A 26,134-nucleotide genomic window follows, 5' to 3' on the forward strand; every position below is an offset into this window, starting at 1 on the left:
TTAGATAGGTATATGGAGCTGAGTAAAATAGAGGGCTATGGGTAAGCCTAGTAATTTCTAGGGTAGGAACATGTTCGGCGCAGCTTTGTGGGCTGAAGGGCCTAAATTGTGCTGTAATTGTTCTATGTTCTATGTGCATACAGCATGTGAAACCTAAATTCCTCTTCATTTATACAAGCAAAATTCTAAGTTTCAACGTCTGGAAATACTCCAAGGAGCTAGACCACTGGTACCTTCCATGCCCGATATGTTGATGAGCTGGAGAAGTACAAACAGCCTCAGCTGTTAGCTCCTCAGATGGAATGAGTGGAGCAAGCGATATCATTGAGGTCCCAGAAGAGGAGCCAGGACTGAGAAATGGACTATGAGACCATGCACAAAAAGCCCCGTGCTAAAAGTACTGAAGCATGTTTAACCCGGTGTATTCAGACACCTGAGAAACATCCTTACCCATTTGGTAATCTCTTGCTGTGATGGAACATGGAGTAAAATGCCTATTTCAACTGATGGTAGTATGGGCCTTGGTTCTGGGATCATTGGACCATACTGACGTGGCTTTGGAGGGGTTTGGAGGAACAGCGCTAGTAGTGACTCTGCAGTGCTCCGAGTTCTGTACATAGTCCAAGTCTCAGAAGCAAATGTGAGTATAGGATGCATTGCTGCCACTTAACCTCATTGAATGCAACTTAATTATCTTGGAATTCTTCAGATTTATTTTATTCATTTGGAGAAGTAGACACAGAAAAAGTGGCCAAATTTAGTTGTAAAAGGGCAAAGAACAAATACCAAGAAGGATCACTGTATTTCTGGTTTCAATTAAAACTGGAAGCCATGGATTTTCCTCCAGCCAGTCAGTCAGCAAAATATAAAATTCAGTTTCCTTTTGGCACTACTCAATATCCAATAATATGAGACAACTGGCCTGAGATTGTGCCAAGTGCATTATTCATTGTAATAAAGAGAATAAACTGCTTGTGATAATTCCTTGAGCCACTTTACCACCATGGGTGCTGCTGGAAACATTGTTGTCACCTGTAATGTAACTTAGTTATACAGTACAGAAACAGGACCTTCGGCCCACCATGTCCACGTCAACCATCAAGGACCCATTTACCAGCATTTGTTCCATAGCCATGGCCATTTAAGTGCTAGTCAAGATACTTCTTAATGACTGTGAGAACCTCTGCCTCCACCACCCGTTAGGTAGTGTGCTCCACATTCCATAACACATCTTCCTCAGATCCCCTTTGATCCTCTTACCCTAAACCTATACCCTCTAATTTTTGACATCTCTGTTATGGGGAAAAGTTTCTTACTATCCTTAAGGGATTCACTCAAGGGAGGGAGGTAGAAGGTGTGAGGGGGTGTCATTGCTAAGCAGGGATAGTATCACAGCTTTAGGAAGGGAGGACATCAAAAGAGGGATCGTCTATTGATAAGATAAGAAATCTTTATGAGTCACATTACATCAAAATACACAGTGAAATGCATCTTTTGCGTAGAATGTTCTGGGGGCAGCCCACAAGTGTCACCACGCTTCCGGCACCAACATTACAACTTCCTAACCCGTACATCTTTGGAAGGTGGGAGGAAACCGGAGCACCCAGAGGAAACCCACACAGACGCGGGGAGAACATACAAACTCCTTACAGACAGCAGTCAGAATTGAACCCAGGTCACTGGTGCTCTAATAGCGTTACGCTAACCGCTACACTACTGTGTCTGCCCTATTGAGTTAGTGTGGGTGGTGTCAGAAACAGGAAGGGAGCAATCACTCTATTGAGAGTATTCTATAGGCACCCGAATAGCCACCAGGACACTAAGGAGCAGTTAAGTAGGCAGATTTTGGAAAGGTGCAAAAATAACAGAGTTGTTATCATGGGATACTTCAACTTCCCTAATATTGATTGGCACTACCTTAGTGCAAAAGGTTTAGATGGGACAGAATTTGTTAGGTGTGTACAAGAAGGATTCCTGACAATATATGTAGACAGGCCAACTAGAGGAGAGGCATGCTGGATCTGGTACTAGGCAATGAACCTGGTCAGGTGACAGACCTCTCGATGGGTGAGTATTTTGGAGATAGTGACCATAACTCCCTGACCTTTAGCATAGCCATTGACAAGGATAGAAGCATACATTATGGGAAAGAATTTAATTGGGGGAGGGCAAATTATGATGGTATTAGGCAGGAATTTGGGAGTGTAAATTGGGAACAGATGTTCTCTGGTAAATGTGGAGGTTGTTTAGGGACCACTTACAAGGGGTTCTAGATTGGTTTGTCCCACTGAGACAAGGAAAGGGTGGTAGGGTGGAGGAACCACTGTTAACAAGAGAGGTGGAAGGTTTAGTCAAGGGGAAGAAGGAAGCATATTTAAGGTTTAGGAAGCGAAAATCAGATAGGGCTCTTGAGAGTTATCAGGTAGCCAGGAAGGAACTTGAGGGGACAGGAGAGCTAGAAGGGGACATGAGAAGGCCTCGGCAAGTAGGATTAAGCAAAACCCTAAGGCGTTCGACACGTATGTGAGGAACAAGAGAATAACTAGAGTGAGGGTAGGACTGCTCAGGGATGGGGTGGGGGGAAATGTGTCTGGAGGCGAAGGAGGTAGGGGAGGTCCTGAATGAATACTTTGCTTGAGTGTTCACCAGGGAGAGGGACTTAGACAAATGTGAGGTTAGCGTAGAACAGGCAAATGTGTTGGAGCATATCAATGTTAAGAAAGAAGCAGTGTTGGAGCTAATAAAAAGCATTAGGATAGATAATTCCCTGGGGTCAGATAAGAATTATCTATCCTAATGCTTTTTATTAGCTCCAACACTGCTATGGGAAGCAAGGAAAGAGATTGCTGGAGATTAACAATGATCTTTGAGTCCTCCCTGGCCACAGGAGTGGTATTGGAGGATTGGAGGAAGGCAAATGTTGTTCCATTGTTCAAGAAAGGTGAAAGGGATAATTCTGGGAATTACAGACCAGTGAGTCTTACATCAGTGGTGGGCAAACTATTGGAGAGGATTCTTAGGGACAGGATTTATGAGCATTTGGAGAAGCATAGTCTTATTAAGGATAGTCAAAACGGTTTTGTGAAGGGCAGGTCGTGCATCACGAGCCTAGTAGAGTTTTTTTGTGGAATTGACAAGACAAATTGATGAAGATTGTGCAGTGCATGTAGTATATATGGATTTTAGCAAGGCGTTTGACAGGGTTCCCTATGGTAGGCTCATCCAGAAAGTCATGAGGTATGGGATCCATGGAAAAGTGGCTGTGTGAGTTCGGAATTAGCTTGCCCATAGAAGGCAGAGGGTGGTTGTAGAAGAGGAGTATTCGACCTGGAGGTCAGTGACTAGTGGTGTTCTGCAGGGATCTGTTCTGGGACCCCTGTTCTTTGTGCTTTTTATAAATGACTTGGATGAAGAAGTGGAAGGGTGGGTTGGAAAGTTTGCAGATGACACGAAGGCTGGTGGAGTAGTAGATAGTGCAGAAGGTTGTAGTAGGTTGTAACAGGATATGGACAGGATGCAGAGCTGGACGGAGAAGTGGCAGATGGAGTTCAATCCAGAGAAGCATGAAGTGATACACTTTGGAAGATTGAACTTGAAGGCATTTGGAAGATTGAACTTGAAGGCAGAATACATGATTAATGGCAGGATTCTTAGCAGTGTGGAGGAACAGAGAGATCTTGGGATCCAAGTACATAGCTCCCTCAAAGTTGCCGCACAAGTTGATGGTGCCGTTAAGAAGGCATATGGTGTGTTGGCCTTCATTAGCTAGGGGATTGAGTTTAAGAGCCGAGACGGAATGTTGCAGAGACTCTGGTTAGACCATATTTGGAATATTGTGTTCAGTTCTGGTCGCCACATTATGGGAAGGATGTGGAAGCTTTGGAGAGGGTGCAGAGAAGATTTACAAGGATGCTGCCTGGATTGGAAAACATGTCTTATGAGGAGAGGTTGAGTGAGTTAGGGCTTTTCTGTTTGGAGCAATGGAGGATGAGAGGAGACGATAGAGATATATAAGATTATGAGAGGCATAGACAGAGTGACAGCCAGCATCTTTTCCCCAGGGCAGAAATGGCCAATACTAGAGGTCACCCATTTAAGATGTGTGGAGGAAATTTCACGGGAGATGTCAGAGGTAGGGTTTTTACACAGAGAGTGGTGGGTGCCTAGAATGCACTGCCAGGGGTGGCGCTAGGGGCCAATACGATAGGGTCATTTAAGAGACTCAGGATAGGCACATGGATGAAATAAAAATAGAGGGTTATGGGAGGTGGAGGATAGATTGATGGTGGATAAGGTTTATATTGGTCGGCGCACATCGTGGGCCGAAGGGCCCAAACTGTGCTGTACAGTTCTGCATTCTATTTACCCTATCTATGCGTCTCATAACTTTGTACACCTCTATCAGGTCACCCTTCAACCTCCTCTGCTCCAAGGAAAACAAACCAAGCCTATTCAGTGTCTGCCCATAACGGAAACACTCCATTTTAGGCAACATCCTGGTGAATCTCCTCTGCATCCTCTCCAGTGCAATCAGAACTCAAACTCACAGATCTCCAATTGTGGTTGAACCAACACTGTACAAAGCAATATCTTTCTACTCTTGTATTCTATGTCCTGGCTGATAATGGCCATCATCCTGTATGACCTTCACCATCCTGTCTACTTGTGCTGTCACCTTCAGGAATTCTACAAATTTCAGCCTTAACTGACTTCCCCATTATCTTGGAACTGTGCTCCCTTAGTCATAAAGAACAGAAACAGGCCCTTTGGGCCACCATATCCATGCTGACCAGTGAGCACCCAGCCGTATTAATCCCATCTTCCAGCACTTGGCCCATAGCCTTCAATGCCTGGGTGATTCCAAGTGCTCATCTAGAGATTTCTTAAATGCTGTCAGTGACTCTGCTTCCACTATTCTCTCCGGCAATGTATTCCAGGTACTGACCACTCGCTGGGTGGAAAAGGTCCCCCTCATATCCCCTTACCCTAAATCTATGTCCCCTAGCTTTCCTCTGATAAGAAGATCCCTGCAGTCTACCCTATCTATACCCCTCATCATTTTATATGTCTCTTAACCTCCTCTGCTCCGGGGAGAACACAATAGACTCTCCAGCCTATCCTCATAACTGAAACATTCCATCCCATCTCCTCTTCACCCACTCCAGTGCTATCACATCCTTTCTACAGTGTGGTGACCAGAACTGAACACAGTACCCCAGCTGAGGTCTGACCAATGATTTGTAAAATTGGAGCATGACCCTCCTTGCTCTTGTGTTGAAGGCCAGTATCTCATATTTTCTCTTAACCACGTTATCTACCTGAGCTGCTACTTTCAAGGATCTTTGTCTTCATTCACCAAGCCAATTTTGGATCCAATTTGCTAACTTGCTCTGGATTCCATTGGCCCTAACCCTTTGGACCAGTCTCCCATGTGGGACCTTGTCGAAGAAATTGTGAAGTCCATGTAAACCACACCTACTTTCCTGTCCCCATCAATACACTTTGTTACCTCTTCAAAAAATTCTACCAGATTGCTCAGACAGGATCTGCCCTTGACAAAACCACTTTGGCTATCTTTGATTAGTCCCTGCGTTTCCAAGTGATCATTAATCCTGTCCCTGAGAATTTGTTCCAATAACTTCCCTACTACTGATCTGCAGTTACCAGGCTTTACCTAGCTGGCTACCATTTTTGAAAAGGGGAACCACATTTGCCATTCTCCTGTAACTGGTACCTCACTTAGGTCCAATGAAGAATTAAAAATCTCAGCCCAAGCCATAGCAATCTCTTCTCTTGTCTCCCATAGCAGCCTGCAATAAACCCCATCCAGTGCTGGGGATTTATCCACCTTTAAGACTGCCAAGGCATCGAGTGTCTCCTTTATATATGGAGACTTGCACTAGAATTTTACTTTCCCCTTCACTGAATCCTCCCAGTTAAAGAGCCTGTTTCCTTTGTGAAGTATTTATTTCGGACCTCACCCATACCTCTGACTCTCTCCCCGATTTTTCTTTAGTCCATAATATACTTATAGAACGCCTTTGGATTTATTTTATCCTGTCTGTGAGTGATAGTTCATGACCCTTTTTAGCTTCCTAATTTCGTTTTTAAGTACCTCCCTACACTTTTTATACCCTTGATGGGCTTCGCATGTCTTTAGTTCTCTATATCTTCTAAATGCTTATCTTTTCTCTTGTCCAACCCCTGATATCCCTCGGCATCCAAAATTCTCTGTACTTGTTACTCTTGGCTTTCACTTTTACAGGAACATGTTGGTCCTGAACTCTCGTTACTTCCCCTTTGAATACTGTGCAGATGTAGACTTACCTGCAAGTAGATGCTTCCAGTCTATCTTTGCCAGATCCTGTCTTGTTTTAATGAAATTGGCCTTCCCCCAACTTAAGTCCTTTATTCCTGGTCTATCCCTACTTTTTTCTAAAACCACTTTGAAATATACAGAGTTATGGTCACTATTTGCAAAATGCTCCCCCACTGACACTCCCTCCACCTAACCGGACATATTCCCCAATACAAAGTCTAGTAATGCTCCTTCCTTTATTGGTCTAGTTACGTAGAACAGTACTGCATGGGAACAGGCCATTTAGCCCACAATGCTTGTGCTGGGCATGAAGCCAAATTAAACAAATCCTTTCTGCCTGCACATGATTCATATCCCTCCATTTCCTGCATATTCTTGAGCTTATCTAAAAGCCTCTCCTGGACACACCACAGGAATTCCACCCACTCTGAGCTTTTACACTCAGGCACCCAGCTAATATTTGGGAAAGTGAAATCCCCTAGTACTGTAACTCTATTTTTATCACATCTCTATGCTATTTAGCGGCATATGTGTTCCTCTCTCTCCCATTGACTGTTAGGTGGTCTGTAATACACCCCCAGAAAAGTGACAATACCCTTTTTGTTTCTAACTACCCATATGGCCTCATTTGAGGAGCCTTCTAGGATATCCTCTCTCAATACTGAAGTAATGCATTCCTTGACTAACAGTGCAATGCCACCTCCTCTTCTACATCCCTATGTTTCACCTGAAAATTTTATACCCCTGGATACTGATGCCAGTCCGGCATGTGGGGGAAAGGGAAAGGGAGGGGAAAGGGAAAGGGAGAGTTCAATGAAGAAGTAACATGTGCTGTGGATAAGGGGGAATCAGTGGATGTACTATACCTAGATTTAGAAGGCATTTGATAAGGTACACACAGATTACTGTGGAAAGTAAAAGTTCATGGTGTAGGAGGTAACATATTGGTGTGGATAGAAGGTTGGCTGAGTAACAGGAAACATGTGGGCATAAACTGGTTACAAAGATATAAGGAGTAGTATGCCACAGGTATCGGTGCTGGGGCTTCAACATTTTACAGTTTATGATGGCTGTGATGAAGCCACGGGTGAAATGGCTGCTAAATTTGTAAATGACACAAAGGGAAGTACGAAAGAGGACATATGGAGTCAACAAGGGGATATAGATCAGTTCAGTCAGTGAGCAATGATCTGGCAAATGAAGTACAACACTGGAAAATGTTAAATGTTATATTTTTCAGGTAAAGGCATAGAAGCACATTATCTAAATTGAGTCATAGAGTTATACAGCACAGAAGCAGGCCCTTCGGCCCAACTCATCCATGCTGACTAAGTCATCTACCTCAACTAGTCCCATTTGCCTAAATTTGGCCCATAACTCTCTAAACCTTTCCTATCCATGTACCTGTCTGAATGTCTTTTCCACATCTACCACTTCCTCTGGCAGCTTGTTTCATATACCCACCACCCACTGCCCCTCAGCTCCTTCTAAATCTTTGCCCACTCACCTAAAACCCATGCCATCTAGTTGTAGACTCTCCTACGCGGGAAAAAGACTGTGACCATTCACCTTATGACTTTACTTACCTCCATAAGGTCACCCCCCCAGCCTCCTTCACTCCAGGTAAAAAAAGTCCCAGCCCATCCAGTCTCTCCTTATAACTCAAGCTCTCCTGTCCTGGTAACATCCATATGAATTGTTTCTGCACCCTTTCCAACTTAGTCACATCTTTCCTATAACAAACCAACCAGAACTACACACAAGTGCAGTCTCCCCAACATATTGTACAATTGTAACATGATGTCCCAATTCTTGTACTCAATGCCCTGACCAATGAAGACAAGCATGCCAAATGCCATCATCACCACATTGTCTACCTGTGTTGTCTTTTTCAGGGAACTATATACTTGTACCCCTTGGTCTCTCTGTTCTGCAACATGGTCCAGAGCCCTGCCATTTACCACCAAGCCAATTTTGTATCCAATTGGCTATCTCACCCTGGATCCCATGTCATCTAACCTTCCGGAATACCCTACCATACAGGACCTCGTCAAAGGACTTACTAAAGTCCATGCAGATAATGTCTACTACCCTGCCATGTCAATCCTCTTGGTCACCTATTCAAAACACTCAAATTCATGAGATATGATTTCCCATGCACAAACCCATGCTGACTATCCCTAATCAGTCCTTGCCTTTCCAAATGCAGGTAGATCCTGTCTCTTAAAATCCCCTCCAGTAACTTTCCCACCACTGATGTTAGGTTCACCAGTCTGTAGTTTCCTGGCTTGTCCTCTTAAATAAAGGTAGAACATAAGCCAATCTTCCAGTATCTCACCCATGGGCTAAGGAAGATACAAAAATCTTTGCCGGGGCCCCAGCAATTTCTTACCTAGCTTCCTACAAAATCCTAGGATATACCTGGTCAGGCCCCAGTGATTTATCCACCTTTATGCGCTTCAAGACTGCCAGCACCTCCTATTTTGGAATGTTCTAATTAGACCAAATTTATTCTTTACATTCACCCTGGCAGTGGAGGAGGCAGAGGGCAAACATGTCGATGTGGTAATGGGGAGGAGAATTAAAATGGCTAGCAACTGGGAGCTCCAGACGGCCATGGCGGACAGAGCGCAGGTGTTCCGCAAAGTGGTCGCCTTGGTCTCACCAATGTGGAAGACGTTACATCTAGTGCACTGAATGCAATAAACAAGGTTGGAGAAGGTGCACATGAATCTCTGTCTCACCTGGAAGGGCTGTTTAGGTCCCTGGATGGTGATGAGGGAGGAGGTATAGGGACAGATGTTATACCTTTTACAGTTGCAGGGGAAAGTTGAGGTCCCAGTTGCTTGCTCTGTGATCGTTTGGATGCCACTACGGCACCGTTATATCTGCTTTTTCTTCTGCACGTGTTTCAAACTGGTGTAGGGAGCTAGTTGTTTGGTAGATAATCTTTGCCTTAATCACAACTCTGATCTAATTTGATCTAAAACAGTTGTGTCAGTACAATCTTACCAGATAAGCAAGCTCTGGCTGCTCTCCAAATATCAAGCACCATCATTACTTTTACACCAGATGAATTGAGGGTGGAAGAATGCCTGCCCTTTCTCTCTGTTTTGGGATTTGAGTGTGAGATTCTCAAAGTAATGCACCCACAGTTAACGGCTACTTGCAACATTGCATGGACCACTACCCGCAGGAATTGCTTGACTTAATGCTCTACACTCAAGAGATGAACATGTTAGAGCCGTTCCATTTTCTCCCTAATGATAACGGAGAGATACGACTGATGTCTCCAGTGCCAAAGATGGAGTAATTCTTGGTGACAATAGCACATTGGTTCTGGCCCAACTTTGTGGCTGCAGAAGCATCTGTGGGGTCCTTCTTAGAGAATCATGATCTCAACAAACATTGGAGAACTTCTTCCAATGAATCCTGTGTGGATAGCCCTCCTGTTGAGAGGCAGCCACCCCCGCTCCCCCATTCCTTCTTTCCTCTTCTGACTGATATCTCTGCTCTGCATACCCTCTCTGTATTCCTCATCATGCTGAAAGTTCATCCATTAAAATTCCCTTCTTTGGTTCCATCTGATCCAGGTGACAGTGACAATGTAATATGGCCACACTGATCTCTTAAAATCATCTGACAATTCAGCATCAGAACTGCAGAACACAGCTCCTATCAACCAATCACTAACTTTGTCTAGGCCACCAATGATCCTTTTCATAGAATCATAGAACAGTACAGCACAATACAGCCCCTTCAGCCCACAATGTTGTGCCGACCTTTAAACCTCACCTAAGACTATCTAACCTCTACCTCCCCCATATCCCTCTATTTTAAATTCCTCCATATGTTTATCTAGCAATCTCTTGAATTTGACCAATGTACCTGCCTCCACCACCACCCCAAGCAACGCATTCCATGCCCCAACTACTCTCTGGGTAAAAAACTTTCCTCTGATATCTCCTTTGAACTTCCCACCCATTACTTTAAAGCCATGTCCTCTTGTATTGAGCATTGGTGCCCTGGGAAAGAGGCGCTGGCTGTCCACTCTATCTATTCCTCTTAAAATTTTGTACACCTCTATCATGTCTCCCCTCATCCTCCTTCTCTCCAAAGAGTAAAACATCCCCCACACCTACACCTAGATAGTGTAGGTGTGGGGGATGTTCCAGGGACTAACGTGAAGGGAACAACAGCAAAGACAGATGATGTATGGTTACAAATATGCCATGATCTTACCGAACAGCATAGCAGGAGATAAGTGACCTAGTTGACATAGGGTCATCCAGCATGGAAACAGGCTATTTGGCCCACCACATTGGCACCAACTGGTGGGCACCCATCCATTTTAATCCCATCTCCCAGCACTTGGCCCGTAGTCTTCTACGCCTAGGTGATGCAAGTAACTGTCTAGGCACTTCTTAAATGCTGTCAGTGACTGCTTCCACCACTCTCTCCGGCAGTGTGTTTTAGGTACTCACCACTCTCTGGGTGATAAAGATCCCCTTCAGATCCCCACTAAATGCCTAACCCCTGACCCATGCTAATTGGTTTATTATTGTCACATGTACCAAGGGACAGTAAAAAATTTGTTTTGCATCCCATCCATACAGATCATTTCACAACATCAGTACATTTGAGGTAGTACAAGGGAAAATCAATAACATAATTCAGAGTAAAGTGTTACAATTACAGAGACAGTAAGGTGCAAAACCATAACAAAGTAGACTGTGTGGTCAAGAGTCCATCTTAGCATACTAGGGGACCATTCAAGAGTCTTATAACAGTGTGATAGAAGCTGTCCTTGAGACTGGTGGTATGTGCTTTCAGGCTTTTGTACCTTCTGCCCAATGAGACAGGGGAGAAACAGAATCAGGTTTATTATCACTGACTTATATGATGTGAAATTAGTTATTTTGCGGCAGCACTACAGTGCAAAGACATAAAAATTACTAGAAATTACAAAAGTAAATAGTGCAAAAAAATGAATAATGAGATAGCATTCATGGGTTCATGGATTGTTCAGAAATCTGATGGCAGAGGGGAAGAAGTTGTCCTAAATCATTGAGTGTGGGTCTTCAGGCTCCTGTATCTCCTCCCTGATGATAGTAACAAGAAGAAGGCAGGTCCCAGATGGATACCATCTTCATGTTATCTATCTGTGATGCCACCTTCATGGATCTTTGGACTTGTACACCAAGGCCCCTCTGCTCCTCAATATTCCCTAGGACTCCACCATTCGTGTTTTAAGCCGTAGCCTCATTAGTGCTCCTAAAATGCATCTCTAAGCCCATTTCACCAACACATCGATATCACCTTGTAGCCTAACGCTACCCTCCACACTGTCAATAACTCCTTCATGTCATCTGCAAACTTACTGATAATGCCACCTACATCCACATCCAAATCATTCACATATATTACAAACAGCAAGGGCCCAAACACCAATCCCTGTGAAACACCACCTGTCAGAGGCATCCAATCACAAAAGCAACCCTCTATCATTCTGTTTCCTATCACCAAGCCAATTTTAGATCCAGTTTGCCAACTTGCCCTTGATCACTTGGGTCAAAATCTTTTGGACCTTGTTGAAGGCCTTACTGAAATTGTGCCCTATGTTTGAAGATTATCCAGCACTGGACAACTTATTTTCAGCACACTCTCTTCTGAAGATCACAACTGGGAAAAATCCCTTTCCTGATAGCAATCAAAATGGCAAAATCACCATTACCACCCAAAGTTCATTGCAAGTGAGAGTTAGATCTCCTGTGAGGGAGTGTAATGAAGTTTCATGGGTAACATGACAATCACCAAAATTCAGCTCAATTATACAGTGTTATTCCATTAATATAACTGCAAAATGCACCTAAGAAGCTTTCTATAGATAGAATATCCAATATGATAACCTCAGGTCACTAGGACTCTGTTTACATTCACATGCACAGTAGCATAGTGGTTAGCATAATGCTTTACAGCGCCAGCGACCCGGGTTCAAATCTGGCCACTGTCTGTAAGGAGTTTGTACATTCTCCCCGTGTCTGTGTGGGTTTCCTCCGGGTGCTCCGGTTTCCTCCCACATTCCAAAGACGTACAGGTTAGGAAGTTATGGGCATGCTATGTTGGCGCCGGAAGTGTGGCGCCACTTGCGGGCTGCCCCCAAATCACTACGCAAAAGATGTATTTCACTGTGTGTTATTTCACTGTGCGTTTCAATGTACATGTGACTAATAAAGAGATCTGATCTTATCTTATCTTATCAATGGATATGTTACTGTATTTGGTATAGCAGTATCTAAAATGGGGAGGGCTGTTCAAATATATCAATTGAAGAGATGGTTACTCACTTGAGCCCACACTATCTCAAAGTGGACATGATGCTTCCATCGTTGTTTGGATCTATTGAGTGGTGCTGTTACCCAGTGAAGGGCAGGATGGAGCAAAGTGTGGGAAATATGTGTGCATGAAGTAAGAATTGTGATAGAAATGGAGGGAAATGCCAGGACTATGGACAGACCAACACGGTGTGAAGCCCAAAAGCACCAGATTCATACACCAGGTTAAATCCAAAAAAAATGGATTCAAATTGACAACAAACAATCTGTTGGAGGAACTCAGCAGGTCGAACATCATCTATGGAGGGAAAGGAACTGTTGACATTACTCAAAACATTGACAATTCCTTTCCCCCTCCACAGATGCTGCTTGACCCACTAAGTTCCTCCAGCAGATTGCTTGTTGTTCCAGATTCCAGCATCTGCAATCTCGTGTGTCTCCATTTAAATTGACATCTACACCAAATAAGTCTAAGTAATTTCAAATCACTAAAACTATAATGCAGTTAGAGTCACAGTCATACAACACTAAAACATGCTGACCAAGATTCCCATCGAAGCTAATTCCATCTGCGAGCATTTTGCCCATATCCTCTAAACCCTTCCTATCCATGTACCTGTCCAAGTACTTTTTAAATATTGTTAATGTACCTGCCTCAACCATTTCCTCTAGCAGCTCATTCCATATACTGACCACCTCTTGGTGAAAAGGTTGCCCCTCAGGTTACTACTAAATCTCTCCCCTCTCACCTTAAACCTATGCCCTTTAGCTCTTGGTTACCCAACCCTGGGAAAAAGACTGTGTGCATTCACCCTATCTATGCCCCTCATAATTTTATACATCTCTATAAGATCACCTTCTCATTCTCCTACACTCCAATGAAAAAAGTCCCGACCTGCTCAACCTTTCTCCATAACTCAGTCCCTTGAGTCCAGGCAACATCCTCGTAAATCTTCTGTGCACTCTTTCCAGCTTAATTGCATTTTTCCTATAGCAGGATGACCCAGACTGAACACAATATTCTAAATGTGGCCTCACCAATATCTTCTATAACTGCAACATAACATCCCAACTTCTGTACTCAATGATGAAGGCCAGCATGCCAAAAGCCTTCCTTATCACCCTGTCTATCTGCAATGCCGCTTACAGGGAACCATGTGTCTGAACTCCAAGGTCCATCTGTTCTACAACATTCCCCAGGACCCTACCATTCACTGTGAAAGTCCTACCCTCATTTGTCTTCCCAAAATACAATACCTCTCACTTATCCAAATTAAACTCCATTTGCTATTCCTTGGCCTGCTTACTCAGCTGATCAAGATCCCTCTGTAAATCTTGATAACCATCGTAATTGTCAATGACACCACCTATTTTAGTGTCATCTGCAAACTTACTAACCATGCCTTGTACATTCTCATCCAGATCATTGATATAGACGACAAATAGTTATGGGCCTAGAATGAGCCCTGGGGAACACCACTAGTCACAGCTCTCCAGTCCAAAAAACAAACTTTCACCATCACCCTCTGCTTCCTACCATTGTTGGCCTTGAAGGAATTAAAAATCTACAAAACAGCTAAGCAGAATGAGTCCAGGACAGTGGAAGTAGACAAGTCAAATGTCTTTGTTGTTGCCATGTGGTGGAAGGAATGGAGGCCACTACTTTGTGAGATTGTTCTTATGACCACCATTTTGTGAACTGTTTCCTGAACTGTTTCTTGCTCAGGGATGGTGGATTAAAGCAACTGAAAGTGGACGCAACAAAGTCCCTACTGATAACCTGCTGCAGACTAATGGAAGGGCAGTCTGGGCCTGAACTGAAATAATTGAGCTCAGTGTCTGACTTCAACTGGCTGTAACTGGTTTAAAATGGCCTAACTCAGGGAAAAGCAACAGAACTGACATTTGGAAGAAGAGCAATGAGGTAATGCTACCTGTAGCTTTGGGCCGGAGGCAATCAAAAGTGAACACAGGCTAGCTAGATAAACCAGAACCAAAGGAATCAAAGTATAACAGTGCAGAAATGATAAAAAAAGAGAATAATGAAGGATTTCAGGTGTGGAGCAGTGAGTACTCCGGAGACTAATTATTACAAGGAAGACCCCTATGCCTGGGGCAGGGAGAAGGAGAATCAATTGTTTAGCCAACAGTAGCTCCTCTATTTTGGTGTTATGAGTTAGAACTGTGAGGCTGGGTGAGTATTGGTACAGAAGAAACAATAGCATAAATTTTCATTTATGTTGATACAATAAAATGCGTGTTTTTAATTAATTAAGATTCATGTGGTCATCTACCTAACCTAAGTTAGTTGACTGAGTTAAGCTCAACACCATCAAGCCAATTGTGCATCCAATTAGCTAGCTCTCTCTGGATCCCATACGAACTAACTTTCCATAGCAGCCAACCATGCCGAACCTTATCAAAATTCTCAGAATGCGTTTTAATTTCCTTTGCTTTTGCAAATGCAGCCTTGTGACTAATTTTTCAAGGTGTCCTACAACACTGGGGGACTTCACACTCAACCAGTCCACCCAAAGTTATGCTCCACAAAGAATTCTCATGACCATATTAAATCCTTAGCAAAACCTAGCTTCTCGCTGCATCATCCACCGTTCCTTTTTCCAGGACCAGACCTAGTCATAGGCTTTAGATTAGTGGCTGTGTGTGGAGCTTAGATGCAATTAGCTTTCCCTTCAGACTCCACAAAGCATTCCTTAGCTTTGGCTGTTTGTACTGCACAACTCCTATGGGAAAGATTTGGAATCATCTAGAGAAATAAGACCACGATCTTCTTCTCAAAAGACATGGCTCAGTCTCCAGAAAGGTTGCTCCAAAGAGAACTAAGGTAGACAAATGGCTCCCAGAACACTAGTTTCAAGGTAGTTACAAAAAGGGATAAGGTTGGTCCTCAAGTGAAAGTCCTAAATTGGGGGAAGGCTGATTTCACAAGTGCAAGAGAGGACCTGGCAAAAGTAGATTGGGAGCAGATGCTTCTGGGTCAGACAACATGTAACAAGTGGAAGTCTTTTAAAAGAGAATTAGTAAGAGCACAGGGCCAACATGTTCCAGTCAATGTGAAAGCATAAGATGGCAAGATTAGAGAACCGTGGATGACAAAGGCCATTGAAGGTTTGATCAGCAAAGAAAGGGAAAGAGATGACAAGTATGGACAGCTACCATCAAGCTAGTCCCTTGAGAAATGATGTACGAAAGTACATATGGAACGTAGGCAAGCAAAAAAACAGGCCATGAAAAATCTTTGGCAGGTAAGATTAAAGAAAATCCCAAGTCATTCTATAAGTATATTAGAAGCAAGAGGGTAGCCAGGGAAAGAGTGGGACCAAAGGGATAATCTATGTGTGAAGCCAAGCAATGTGGGTGAGGTCTAAAATGAAGACTTCCTAAGGAGAAGGACATGGAGAATAGTGAGTGCAGGGAAGGATAAGTTGATTTCTTGTACCATGTCGAAGAAGATGGAGATTATAGGTATTAAGAAGATGGAGATGTCAGATGTCTTGGAGAAAGAAGAGCAAATGACTGAGGTCACGGTAGTGGAGCACTTTGGGACTAGTGACCGTAATTCATTAGTTTTAAAATGGTTAATAGAAAGGGACAGAACTGGTCTGCAAGTTTGAGTTCTGAACTGGGGCAAGGTGAATTTTGACTGTATTAGACAGGAGCTTGCAAAGGTCAATTGGGCTAGCTTGTTTGCAGGCAAAGGGATCTTTGGCAAGTGGGTGGTTTGTAAAAGTGAGATAGCAAGGTTTCAAGGACGACATATTCTTATTAAAATAAAAGGCAAAGCTGCTGGGAGTTGGGAACCCTGGATGTCAAGGGATATTTTAACTCTGGTCCAGAGAAAGAAGGATGCTCGGGTCAGATACAGGCAGCTGGGTTCAAGTGAATCACTAGAGATATGTAGAGGATGCCGGAGTATACTCAAGAAGGAAATTAGGAAGGCCAAGAGGGGGGCATGAGATGTTTTAGCAGAGGAAAATTAAGGAGAATCCCAAGAAATTTTTAAGTATATTAAGGGAAAAAAGAATGACAAGGGAGAGAATAGGGCCCCTTAAAGACCAAGACAGAATCTGTGAGGGAGTCGCTGGAGATGGGGCAGAGTTCTCAATGCTTATTTCTCCTCTGTTTTTACCATGGAGAAAGATGTGAAGACTTGGGAACCTGGCAAAGTTAATGGAGATGTTTTGGCAGCAGTCCATATTACAGTAGAAGAGGTGTTGCACGTGTTCTAATGTATGAAGGTAGACAAATTTCCAGATCCGGCGAGGTATATTCAAGAACACTATGGAAAGCTAGAGAAGAAATTGTGAGAGTCCTCACTGAGATATTTGCAACATCACTATCCTTTGGTGAGGTGCTGGAAGACTGGAGGACAGCAAATGTAGTGCCTTTTAAATAAAGGGCTCTAAGGATCAACCTGGTAATTATAGATCTGTTAGCCAAACATCCGTGGTAGGTAAGTTGCTGGAAAGCATTCTGAGGGATAAAATATACTCACATTTGGAAAGGCAGGGATTGATTAGGGGTAGCCAGCATGGCTTTGAGTGTGGGAGATCTTGTCTTGCAAATTTGATTGAATTTTTTGATGAAGTGACGAGGAAGGTTGATGATGAGAAGGTGGTAGGTGTAGTATATATGGATTTCAGTAAGGCTTTTGATAAGGTTCCACATGGTTGGCTGCTCTGGAAGGTTAGATCGCATGGCATCCAAGGAGAACTAGCAAACTGGATACAAAGTTGGCTGGATGGTACAAAACAGATGGTGATGGTGGAAGGATGTTTCCTCAGAATGCAGGTCTATGACTAGTGGTGTGCTCCAGGGGCTGGTGCTGGCCCATTGTTATTTGTCATCCATATTAACAACTTGGATGAAAACATACGAGGAATAGTTAGTAAGTTTGCAGATGACACTAAAATAGGTGGTGTTGTAGATGGTAAAGAGGAGTATCAAGAATTGCAGCAGGATCTGGATTGACTGGGAAGGTGGGCTGAGGAATATTTGGGGAATTGAAAATCAGAGGACATAGTTTTAAGGTTAGAGGTGAAATGTTTAATAAGAACCTGAGAGGCGATTTTTTACACAGCAGATGGTAGATATACGGAACCAGCTGCCAGAGGTAGTGGTTGAGTATGTACATTAGATACACTTAAGAAGTATGTGGACAGGTATAAGGATGACAAGAGTTTAGAAGGACATGGCCCAAGTGCTGGGAAATGGCACTAGCTGAGTATACATCTTGGTCGGCATGGACACATAGGGCCTTTTTCCGTGCTGTATGACTCTATGAACCTATAAATTCAGGGCATATCAGATCTATCCCAGGTTGCTACAGGAAACAAGGGAAAAGATTGCCGGGGACCTGATGGAAATTTTTGCATCTTCATTAGCCACAGGTGAGGTACTGGAAGACTGGAGGATAGTTAACGTTCTTCTTTTATTTAAGAAGGCAACAGGGATGAAAAGGAGCCATGGCAAGTAGGATTAAAGAGAATCCCAAGGCATTCTATGCATACATCAAGAGCAAGAACATAACTAGGGAAAGACTAATTCAGAATAAAGGAGGGAACATATGCTTGAAGCCAGAGGAGATCGGTGAGATCCTAAACGCATACTTTGCTTCAGTATGTATAAGGAAAAGGACATGGGGGATAATGAGAGTAGTGTGGAGCATGATAAAGTGCTAGGACATTTCAAGATAAAGTAAGAGGTAGTGTTGGGTCTCTTGAAAAACATTAAATCCCCAAGGCCTGATGGGATATACCCCAGGTTATTGCGAGAGGCAAGAGATGAGATTGCTGGGGCCTTGACCAACATCTTTGTGTCCTCTCTAGCTACATGCGAGATCCCAGAGGACTGGCGAGTAGCTAATATTGTTCCTTTGGAATTGGAATTAGCTTATTATTGTCACTTGTGCCAAGGTACAAAATTTCTCTCGCATACCGTTCATACAGATCAATTCATTACACAGTGCATTGAGATAGTACAAGGTAAAACGATACAGAATGCAGAATAAAGTGTCACAGCTTCAGAGAAAGTGTAGTGCAGGTAGACAATAAGATGCAAGGTCATAACAAGGTAGATTATGAGGTCAAGAGTCCATCCTAATGTACTAAGGAACCATTCAATAGTCTTTATAACTGCTGGATAGAGGCTGTCCTTGAGCCTGGTTGTACATGTTTTCAGGCTTTTCTGCCCAATGGGAGAGGGGAGAAGAGAGAATGTCCGGGGTGGGTGAGTCTTTGATTATGTTGGCTGTTTCACCGAGGGAGCAAGAAGTTTGGACAGAGTCCATGGAGGGGAGGCTGGTTTCCGTGATGTGCTGAGCTATGTCCACAACTCTCTAAAGTTTCTTGCGGTCATGGGTTGAGCAGCTGCCATACCAAGCCAGATAGGATGCTTTCTATGGTGCATTGATAAAAATTGGTGAGTGTCAACGGAGATATGCAAAACTTCTTTAGCCTCCTGAGAAAGTAGAGGCGTTGGTGAGCTTTTTTGGCCATGGCATCTATGTCTTTGGACCAGGACAGGCTATTGGTGATGTTCAGTCCCAGGAATTTGAAGCTTTCAACCCTCTTGACCTCAGCACTGTTGATGTAGACAGGAGCATGAGCACTGCCCCTTCGTGAAGTCAATGTCCAGCTCTTTTGTTTTGCTGACATTGAGGGAAAGGTTGTTGTCATGACACCATGTTACTAAGCTCTCTACCTCCTTCCCGTACTCCGACTTATCGGTACTTGAGATAGGGCCCACTATGGTGGTATCATCTGCAAACTTGTAGATGGAGTTAGAGCAGAATTTGGCCACCCAGTTCTTTGTTTAAGAAGTGAAATAGAGATAATCCTGGAAATTACAGACCGGTGAGTCTCACATCAGTGGTAGGAAAGCTTTTGGAGAGGATCCTTAGGGGTAGGATTTATGAGCATTTGGAAAACCTAATTAGGGATAGTCAGTGTAACTTTGTGCGGGGCAAGTCGTGTCTTACTAACTTGATTGAGTTTTTCAAAGAGGTGACCATGCTAATAGAACATAGAACAGTACAGCACTGGAGAAGCCATTTGGCCCACAATGTTGTGCCCACTGTATTCTTCCATAGTCCTTTACACGGTCCACAACTCCACCAATCTTGGTGTCGTCTGCAAACTTGCTTATCCACCCATCTACATTTTCATCCAAGTCATTGATATATATCACAAGCAACAGAGGTCCCAGCACTGATCCTTGCGGAACACCACTGGTCACGGACCTTCAGCCAAAAATAACAGCCTTCCACCTCTACTCTGTCTTCTATGAGCAAGCCAGCTCTAAATCCAAACTTACAATTCACCCTGGATCCCATGCACCTTTATCTTCTGAACCAACCTACCATGAGGGACCTTATCAAAGTCCATGTAGATAACGCCCACTGACCTACTCTCATCAGGCTCCTTTGTCACCTCCTCAATAAACTCTATCAAGTTTGTAAGGCATGACCTGTCTCGCACATAGCGATGCTGACTGTCCCTAAGCAGGCCATGACTTTCCAAATGCGCACAAATACTACCTCTCAGTATCCTCTCCAACAGCTTCCTTACCACTGACATGAGACTCACTGACTTATAGTCCCTATTTCCCTTCTTGAACAAAGGCACCACATTTGCTGCTCCACAGTCCTCTGAGACCTCGCTCATTGCTAGTGAGGATACAGAGATCTTTGTCAAAGCCCCAGCAATCTCCTCACTTGCTTCTTTCAGTATTGTGTGAGGCTACAGAGCCAGAGTGAGCAGCGAAAACGGAAAGTCAGGGTGAAGGCGGCTGGACGATTGATTATGAGTAGCATCAAATGCTTTAAATGTGGGCAAATTGGGCATTGGGCACCTGAGTGTCTCAGTACAGGTGGATGTGGTCGGATTCGTGGTCGGGGCAGAGGAAGCTTCACTGCTGCAAGAGATATCTGTTATCATTGTGGTGAATCAAGCCACCTTGCAAAGGATTGTGAGCTCCAGGAGAATGCTTCCTACAACTGTGGTAAGGGTGGCCACATTGCCAAAGATTGCAAGGAGCCAAAGAAGGAGAGAGAACAATGCTGCTACAACTGTGACAGACCTGGATGTCTGGCCCGTGACTGTGATCATGCTGATGAGCAGAGATGTTATTCTTGTGGAGAATTTGGGCATATTCAGAAGGACTGCACTAAAGTCAAGTGCTATAGGTGTGGTGAAACTGGTCACGTCGCTATCAATTGCAGCAAGGCCAGTGAAATAAACTGCTACTGCTGTGGTGAAGCTGGAAATCTTGCACGGGAATGTATTTTTATGCTGCTGGCAACGGTGGTGGGGGCGGAAATGATAGGGTCTTTGGATAGAGATTTTTGGATAGGTACATGGAGCTTAGAAAAATAGAGGGCTATGGGTAAGAGGGCTAGTAATTTCTAAGGTAGGGACATATTCGGCACAACTTTGTGGGCCGAAGGGCCTGAATTGTGCTGTAGGTTTTCTCTGTTTCTATGTTATTCTGGAATATATGCCATCAGGCCCTGGGGACTTATCCACCTTAATGCTTTCAGAAGACCCAGCAATACCTCCTCCTTAATCTCAAAGTGTCCCAGCACATTAGCATGCCCCATTCTGCCTTCACTATCACCTAAATCCTTCTCCTCGATAAATACGATGCAAAGTACTCATTTAGTACCTCAGCCACGTGCTCTGGCTCCAAGCACAAATTCCCTCCTTTATCCTTGAGTGGACCTGCCCTCTCCTTAGTTATCCTCTTTTTCTTTTCTCATTGCCCCTTTTGGCCTTCCTAATGGCCTGCTTGAGCATTTTCTTGCTTTCCTACTGGACTCTCCACATACCGTTTCAAGAACCCCTCTTGGATGCACTGAAGAAACCCCACCCTATCTAAGCCTCTTGTAGTAAGGTAATTCCAATCAATCAGAATCAGAATCAGGTTCCTTATCACTGACATATGTCGTGAAATTTGTTGTTTTGTGGCAGCAGTACAGTGCAAGATATAAAAATTACTATGTTACAAAAATAAATAGTGCAAAAGAGGAATAACGAGGTAGTGTTCATGGATTCATGGACTATTCAGGAATCTGATTGCAGAGGGGAAGAAGCTGTTCCTAAAACTTTGACTGTGGGTCTTCAGGCTCCTGCACTTCCTCCTCGATGATAGTAACACGAAGAGGGCATGTCCTGGATGATGAGGGTCCTTAATGATGCACCACCTCAATGACAGGAAGGGTTGTGCCAGTGATGGAGCCGACTGAGTCTACAACCCTCTGCAAGCCTCTTTTGATCCTGTCCATTGGAGCCTCCATACCAGACAGTGATGCAACCAGTCAGAATGCTCTCCACCATACTTCTGTAGAAATTTGCAAGAGTCTTTGGTGACATACCAAATATCCTCAAACTCTGAAATGAAGTAGAGCCACTGGCTCTTTGTGATAGCACTAATGTGTTGGGCCCAAGATAGATCCTCTGAGATGTTGACAGCCAGGAACTTGAAGCTGCTCACCCTTTCCACCACTGACCCCTCAATGAGGACTGGTGTGTGTTCTCCCGACTTCTCCTTCCTGAAGTCCACAATCAATTCTTTGGTCTTGCTCAGTGTGAGGTTGTTGTTGCAACACCACTCAATCAGCTGATCTATCTCTATCCACTCTCATCACCATCTGAACTTCTGCCAACCACAGTGGTGTCATCAGTGTTTGAGCTGTGCCTAGCCACACAGTTATGAGTGTAGAGAGAGCAGAGCAGTGGGCTGAGCACGCATCCTTGAAGTGCGCCTGTGTTGATTGTCAGCGAGGAGGAGATGTTCTTACCGATCTGCACTGATTGTGGTCTCCCGATAAGGAAGTCGAGGATCCAGTTGCAGAGTGAGGTACAGAGGCCCAGGTTTTGAAGCTTGTTGATTAGTACTGAAGGGATGATGGTGTTGAATGCTGAGCTGTAATTGATAAACAGCAGCCAGATGTATGTTTCGCTGTTGTCTAGGTGCTCCAAAGCTGAGTGGAGTGCCAGTGAGATTGCATCTGCAATTTGTGGCGGTAGACAAATTGCAACGGGCCCAGTTCCTTGCTCAGGCAGGAGTTAATTCTAGCCACGACCAACCTCTCAAGGTACTTCATCACAGTAGATGTGAGTGCTACCAGGTAACAGTCGTTGAGGCACCTCACCCTGCTCTTCTTGGGCGCCGGTATGACTGATGCCCTTTTGAAGGAGCTGGGAACAGGTGAGATCAATACTGAGGAAGTTAAAATCCCCCACTATGACAACACTGTTGTTTCTGCATCTTTCCATCATCTGTACACATATCCGTTCCTATCATGGGGCCTGTAGTATATTCCTATCAGTGTAATTGCACCCTTCTTCAGAGCTCCACCCAAATTAACTCTGTGGATGAGCCCTCCATGTGTCCTCTGAGTACTGCTGTGACATTCTCTCTTATCATTAGACCAACTCCTCCACTTAATCGATGATGGTAGAGCAGTGGATGTTGTCTACATGGACCTTAGGAAGGCATTTGACAAGGTCTCTCATGGTAGGCTGATCCAGAGGATTAAGATGCATGGGATCCATGGTGATTTGGCTGCTTGGATTCAGAAGTGGCTTGTCCATAGAAGACAGAGTGAAGTAGTTGATGTGTCTTATTCTGGCAGGGCCCTCAATAGCACTGATATACAGAGGGATCTTACTGTCCAATAGTTCCTTGATAGTAGCTGCACATCAATAGGGTGGCAAGGAAGGCATATGGCATGCTTGCCTTTCTTTGTTGAGGCACTGAGTTCAAGAGTCAGGAAGTTATGTTGCAGCTTTATAAAACACTGGTTAGGCCGTATCTGGAGTATTGCATTCAATTCTGGTTGCCCCATTATAGGAAGGATGTGTTGGCTATGGAGAGGGTGCAGAGAAGGTTTACCAGGATGCTGCCTGGATTAGAGGGCATGTGCTAGGAGAGGTTGGACAAACTTGGGTTATTTTTTTCTGGAGCGGTGGAGGCTGAGGGGAGACTTAATAAAATTTTATAAAACTATGAGAGGCTTGGATGGAGTAGACAACCACTATCTGTCTCTCAGGGTCAAAATCTCCAATATTCAAGGGCAGGCATTTAAGGTGACCATGGGAAGTTCAAAGGAGATGTGCGGGGCAAGTTTTTTTTTCAAAAAACAGAGTGGTGGGTGCCTGGAATGCGCTGCCAGGGGTGATGGTGAAGGCACATACAAGAGACGTTTTTTTTAGATGTTTGGAGATTTCTACACCCATTTGATAAAGAATGTTCATTCTTTTCTCATGTCTACCAATAATTACTCAAGGATTTGATTATTTTTTTTATTGATGCTAGATTAGCTCCACTTACTATGGACTGCAAATATGATGCAATTGCCATTTCTGATCATGCTCCAATGAGATTATCAATTAAATTACCAGATGTATCCTTTGATGTCAGACAATGGCGATTTAACCCTTCGCTATTACAAGACTTAGATTTCGTCCAATTTATTAAAGAACAGATTTCATTTTTCTTTTTAACTAATTTTACTGAAGAAATCTCCAGTGGGATACGTTTAAAGCATACATCTGTGGTCAAATTATTTCATATTCCACTGGATTGAAAAAACGAACTAATAATGAAATACATACATTAGCTGACAAGATTAAAGAAATCGATAAAATATATTCTGTTACTCCTAATCTGGAGCTTTTTAAAAAGAGAACAGAACTCCAACTACAACATAGTTTATTATTAACATCTTCAATTGAAAATCTACTACTTAAAAACAAAAGTCAATTTTATATACATTGGTGACAAATCTGGTAAATTATTGGCCACCAATTGAAAGCTACTATATCTAAATGTCAGATTAATAAATTCGTAAACCAGATGGTACCTACACGACAGATCAAGTTCAAATTAACAAATCCTTTCAAGAATTTTATTCTTCTTTATACCAATCAGAATCCCCTGAGGATCCTACTTTAATACATGAATTTTTAAGAGATTTGAAGATTCCCCAATTATGTTTAAATGAACGCTCTACATTAGATGATCCCATTTCGGAGGAAGAAATAAAGAAAGTAATATTTTCATGAATTCGGGTAAAGCACCCGGCCCTGACGGATATACAGCTGAATTTTTTTAAATCCTTTTCTGATATTCTTGTTCCCTGGTTAGCCAAAATTTTTAAAGATGCCCTATCAGTGGGTAAACTACCATAATCTGTCTGTGAAGCAACTATTTCTTTAATTCTTAAAAAGGATAAAGATCCCACTGATTGTGCATCTTATAGACCTATTTCTTTATTAAATGTAGATTCCAAAATATTGGCCTTTAGATTGGAAAAGGTTCTTCCACAAATTATCTCTGAAGACCAGACAGGATTTATTCAGAATCGTTATCTACATTTTAACATTAGGAGATTAATGAATATTATATATACCCCTTCATCCCAAATTCCAGAATGTGTTGTTTCACTAGATGCTGAAAAGGTGTTTGACAGAGTCGAATGGGCATATCTGCGATTAAAATGATTTATTATGCACCTATAGCTTCAATACTTACTAATAATCAAAGATCTCCTTTGTTTAGGCTTTTTCGAGGTGCTAGACAAGGCTGCCCGTTAAGCCCTTTATTATTTGATATTGCTTTAGAACCTTTGGTTAAATATATGTGGTATTACTCATGGACAGAAGATTCATAAGATATCTCTTTACGCAGATGACCTGTTACTTTATATTTCTAATCCGGAGGAATCTATCCCCACAGTATTATCACTATTAGATCAGTTTAGTGTTTTTTCTGGCTATAGATTAAATTTGAATAAGAGTGAACTTTTTCCATTAAATATGCAAATCCCAATTTATAGCCAATTACCTTTTAGATTGGTAACTGACTGTTTTATGTATTTAGGTGTTAAAATTACTAAGAGACATAAGGACTTATTTAAAGCTAATCTACTGCCTTTAATTGACCATGTTAAACAATTATTTACTAAATGGTCCCCACTGTCTCTATCATTGGTAGGCCGAATTAATGCGGTTAAGATGAATATTTTACCAAAATTTTTATATTTATTTCAAGCGATTCCAACTTTTGTTCCGAAATCTTTTTTTGACACTATTGATTCTAAAATTCTTTCATACATTTGGCAAGATAAAAACCCAAGGCTAAGTAAGAAATATTTACAAAAACTAAAAAAGGATGGTGGTATGGCCTTGCCTAACTTTAGATTATATTATTGGGCAATCAATATTAGATATTTAATTTTTTGGATACAAGATTCAGATGTAATTTATCACCCCAAATGGGTACACCTTGAGTCCCAATCAGTACTTGAATTTTCATTAGTTTCTATTTTAGGAGCTCCACTCCCTTTTGCACTTACCAAATTAAGTAAACATGTGATTAACCCAATTGTTAAACATACAATACAAATATGGTTTCAATTTCGTAAATTTTTTGGATTGAATAAATTTAATCTATC

The 26,134-nt window shown here is 42.9% G+C and overlaps 2 protein-coding genes across 5 annotated transcripts in view; one reads left to right on the forward strand and one right to left on the reverse strand.

The window, feature by feature from the left end:
* fbxl7 (F-box and leucine-rich repeat protein 7) overlaps positions 1-26,134 on the reverse strand; it is a 143,665-nt gene that overhangs the window by 22,793 nt on the left and 94,738 nt on the right. The window lies entirely within an intron of this gene.
* On the forward strand, positions 20,478-23,124 carry LOC127570163 (CCHC-type zinc finger nucleic acid binding protein-like). Its single transcript, XM_052015411.1, has 2 exons — positions 20,478-20,981; positions 23,107-23,124. The coding sequence occupies exons 1-2, from the start codon at positions 20,478-20,480 to the stop codon at positions 23,122-23,124; spliced, it is 522 nt and encodes a 173-aa protein (XP_051871371.1).

Source organism: Pristis pectinata, chromosome 5 (genome assembly GCF_009764475.1).
Source record: "Pristis pectinata isolate sPriPec2 chromosome 5, sPriPec2.1.pri, whole genome shotgun sequence".
NCBI classification, from domain to species: domain Eukaryota; kingdom Metazoa; phylum Chordata; class Chondrichthyes; order Rhinopristiformes; family Pristidae; genus Pristis; species Pristis pectinata.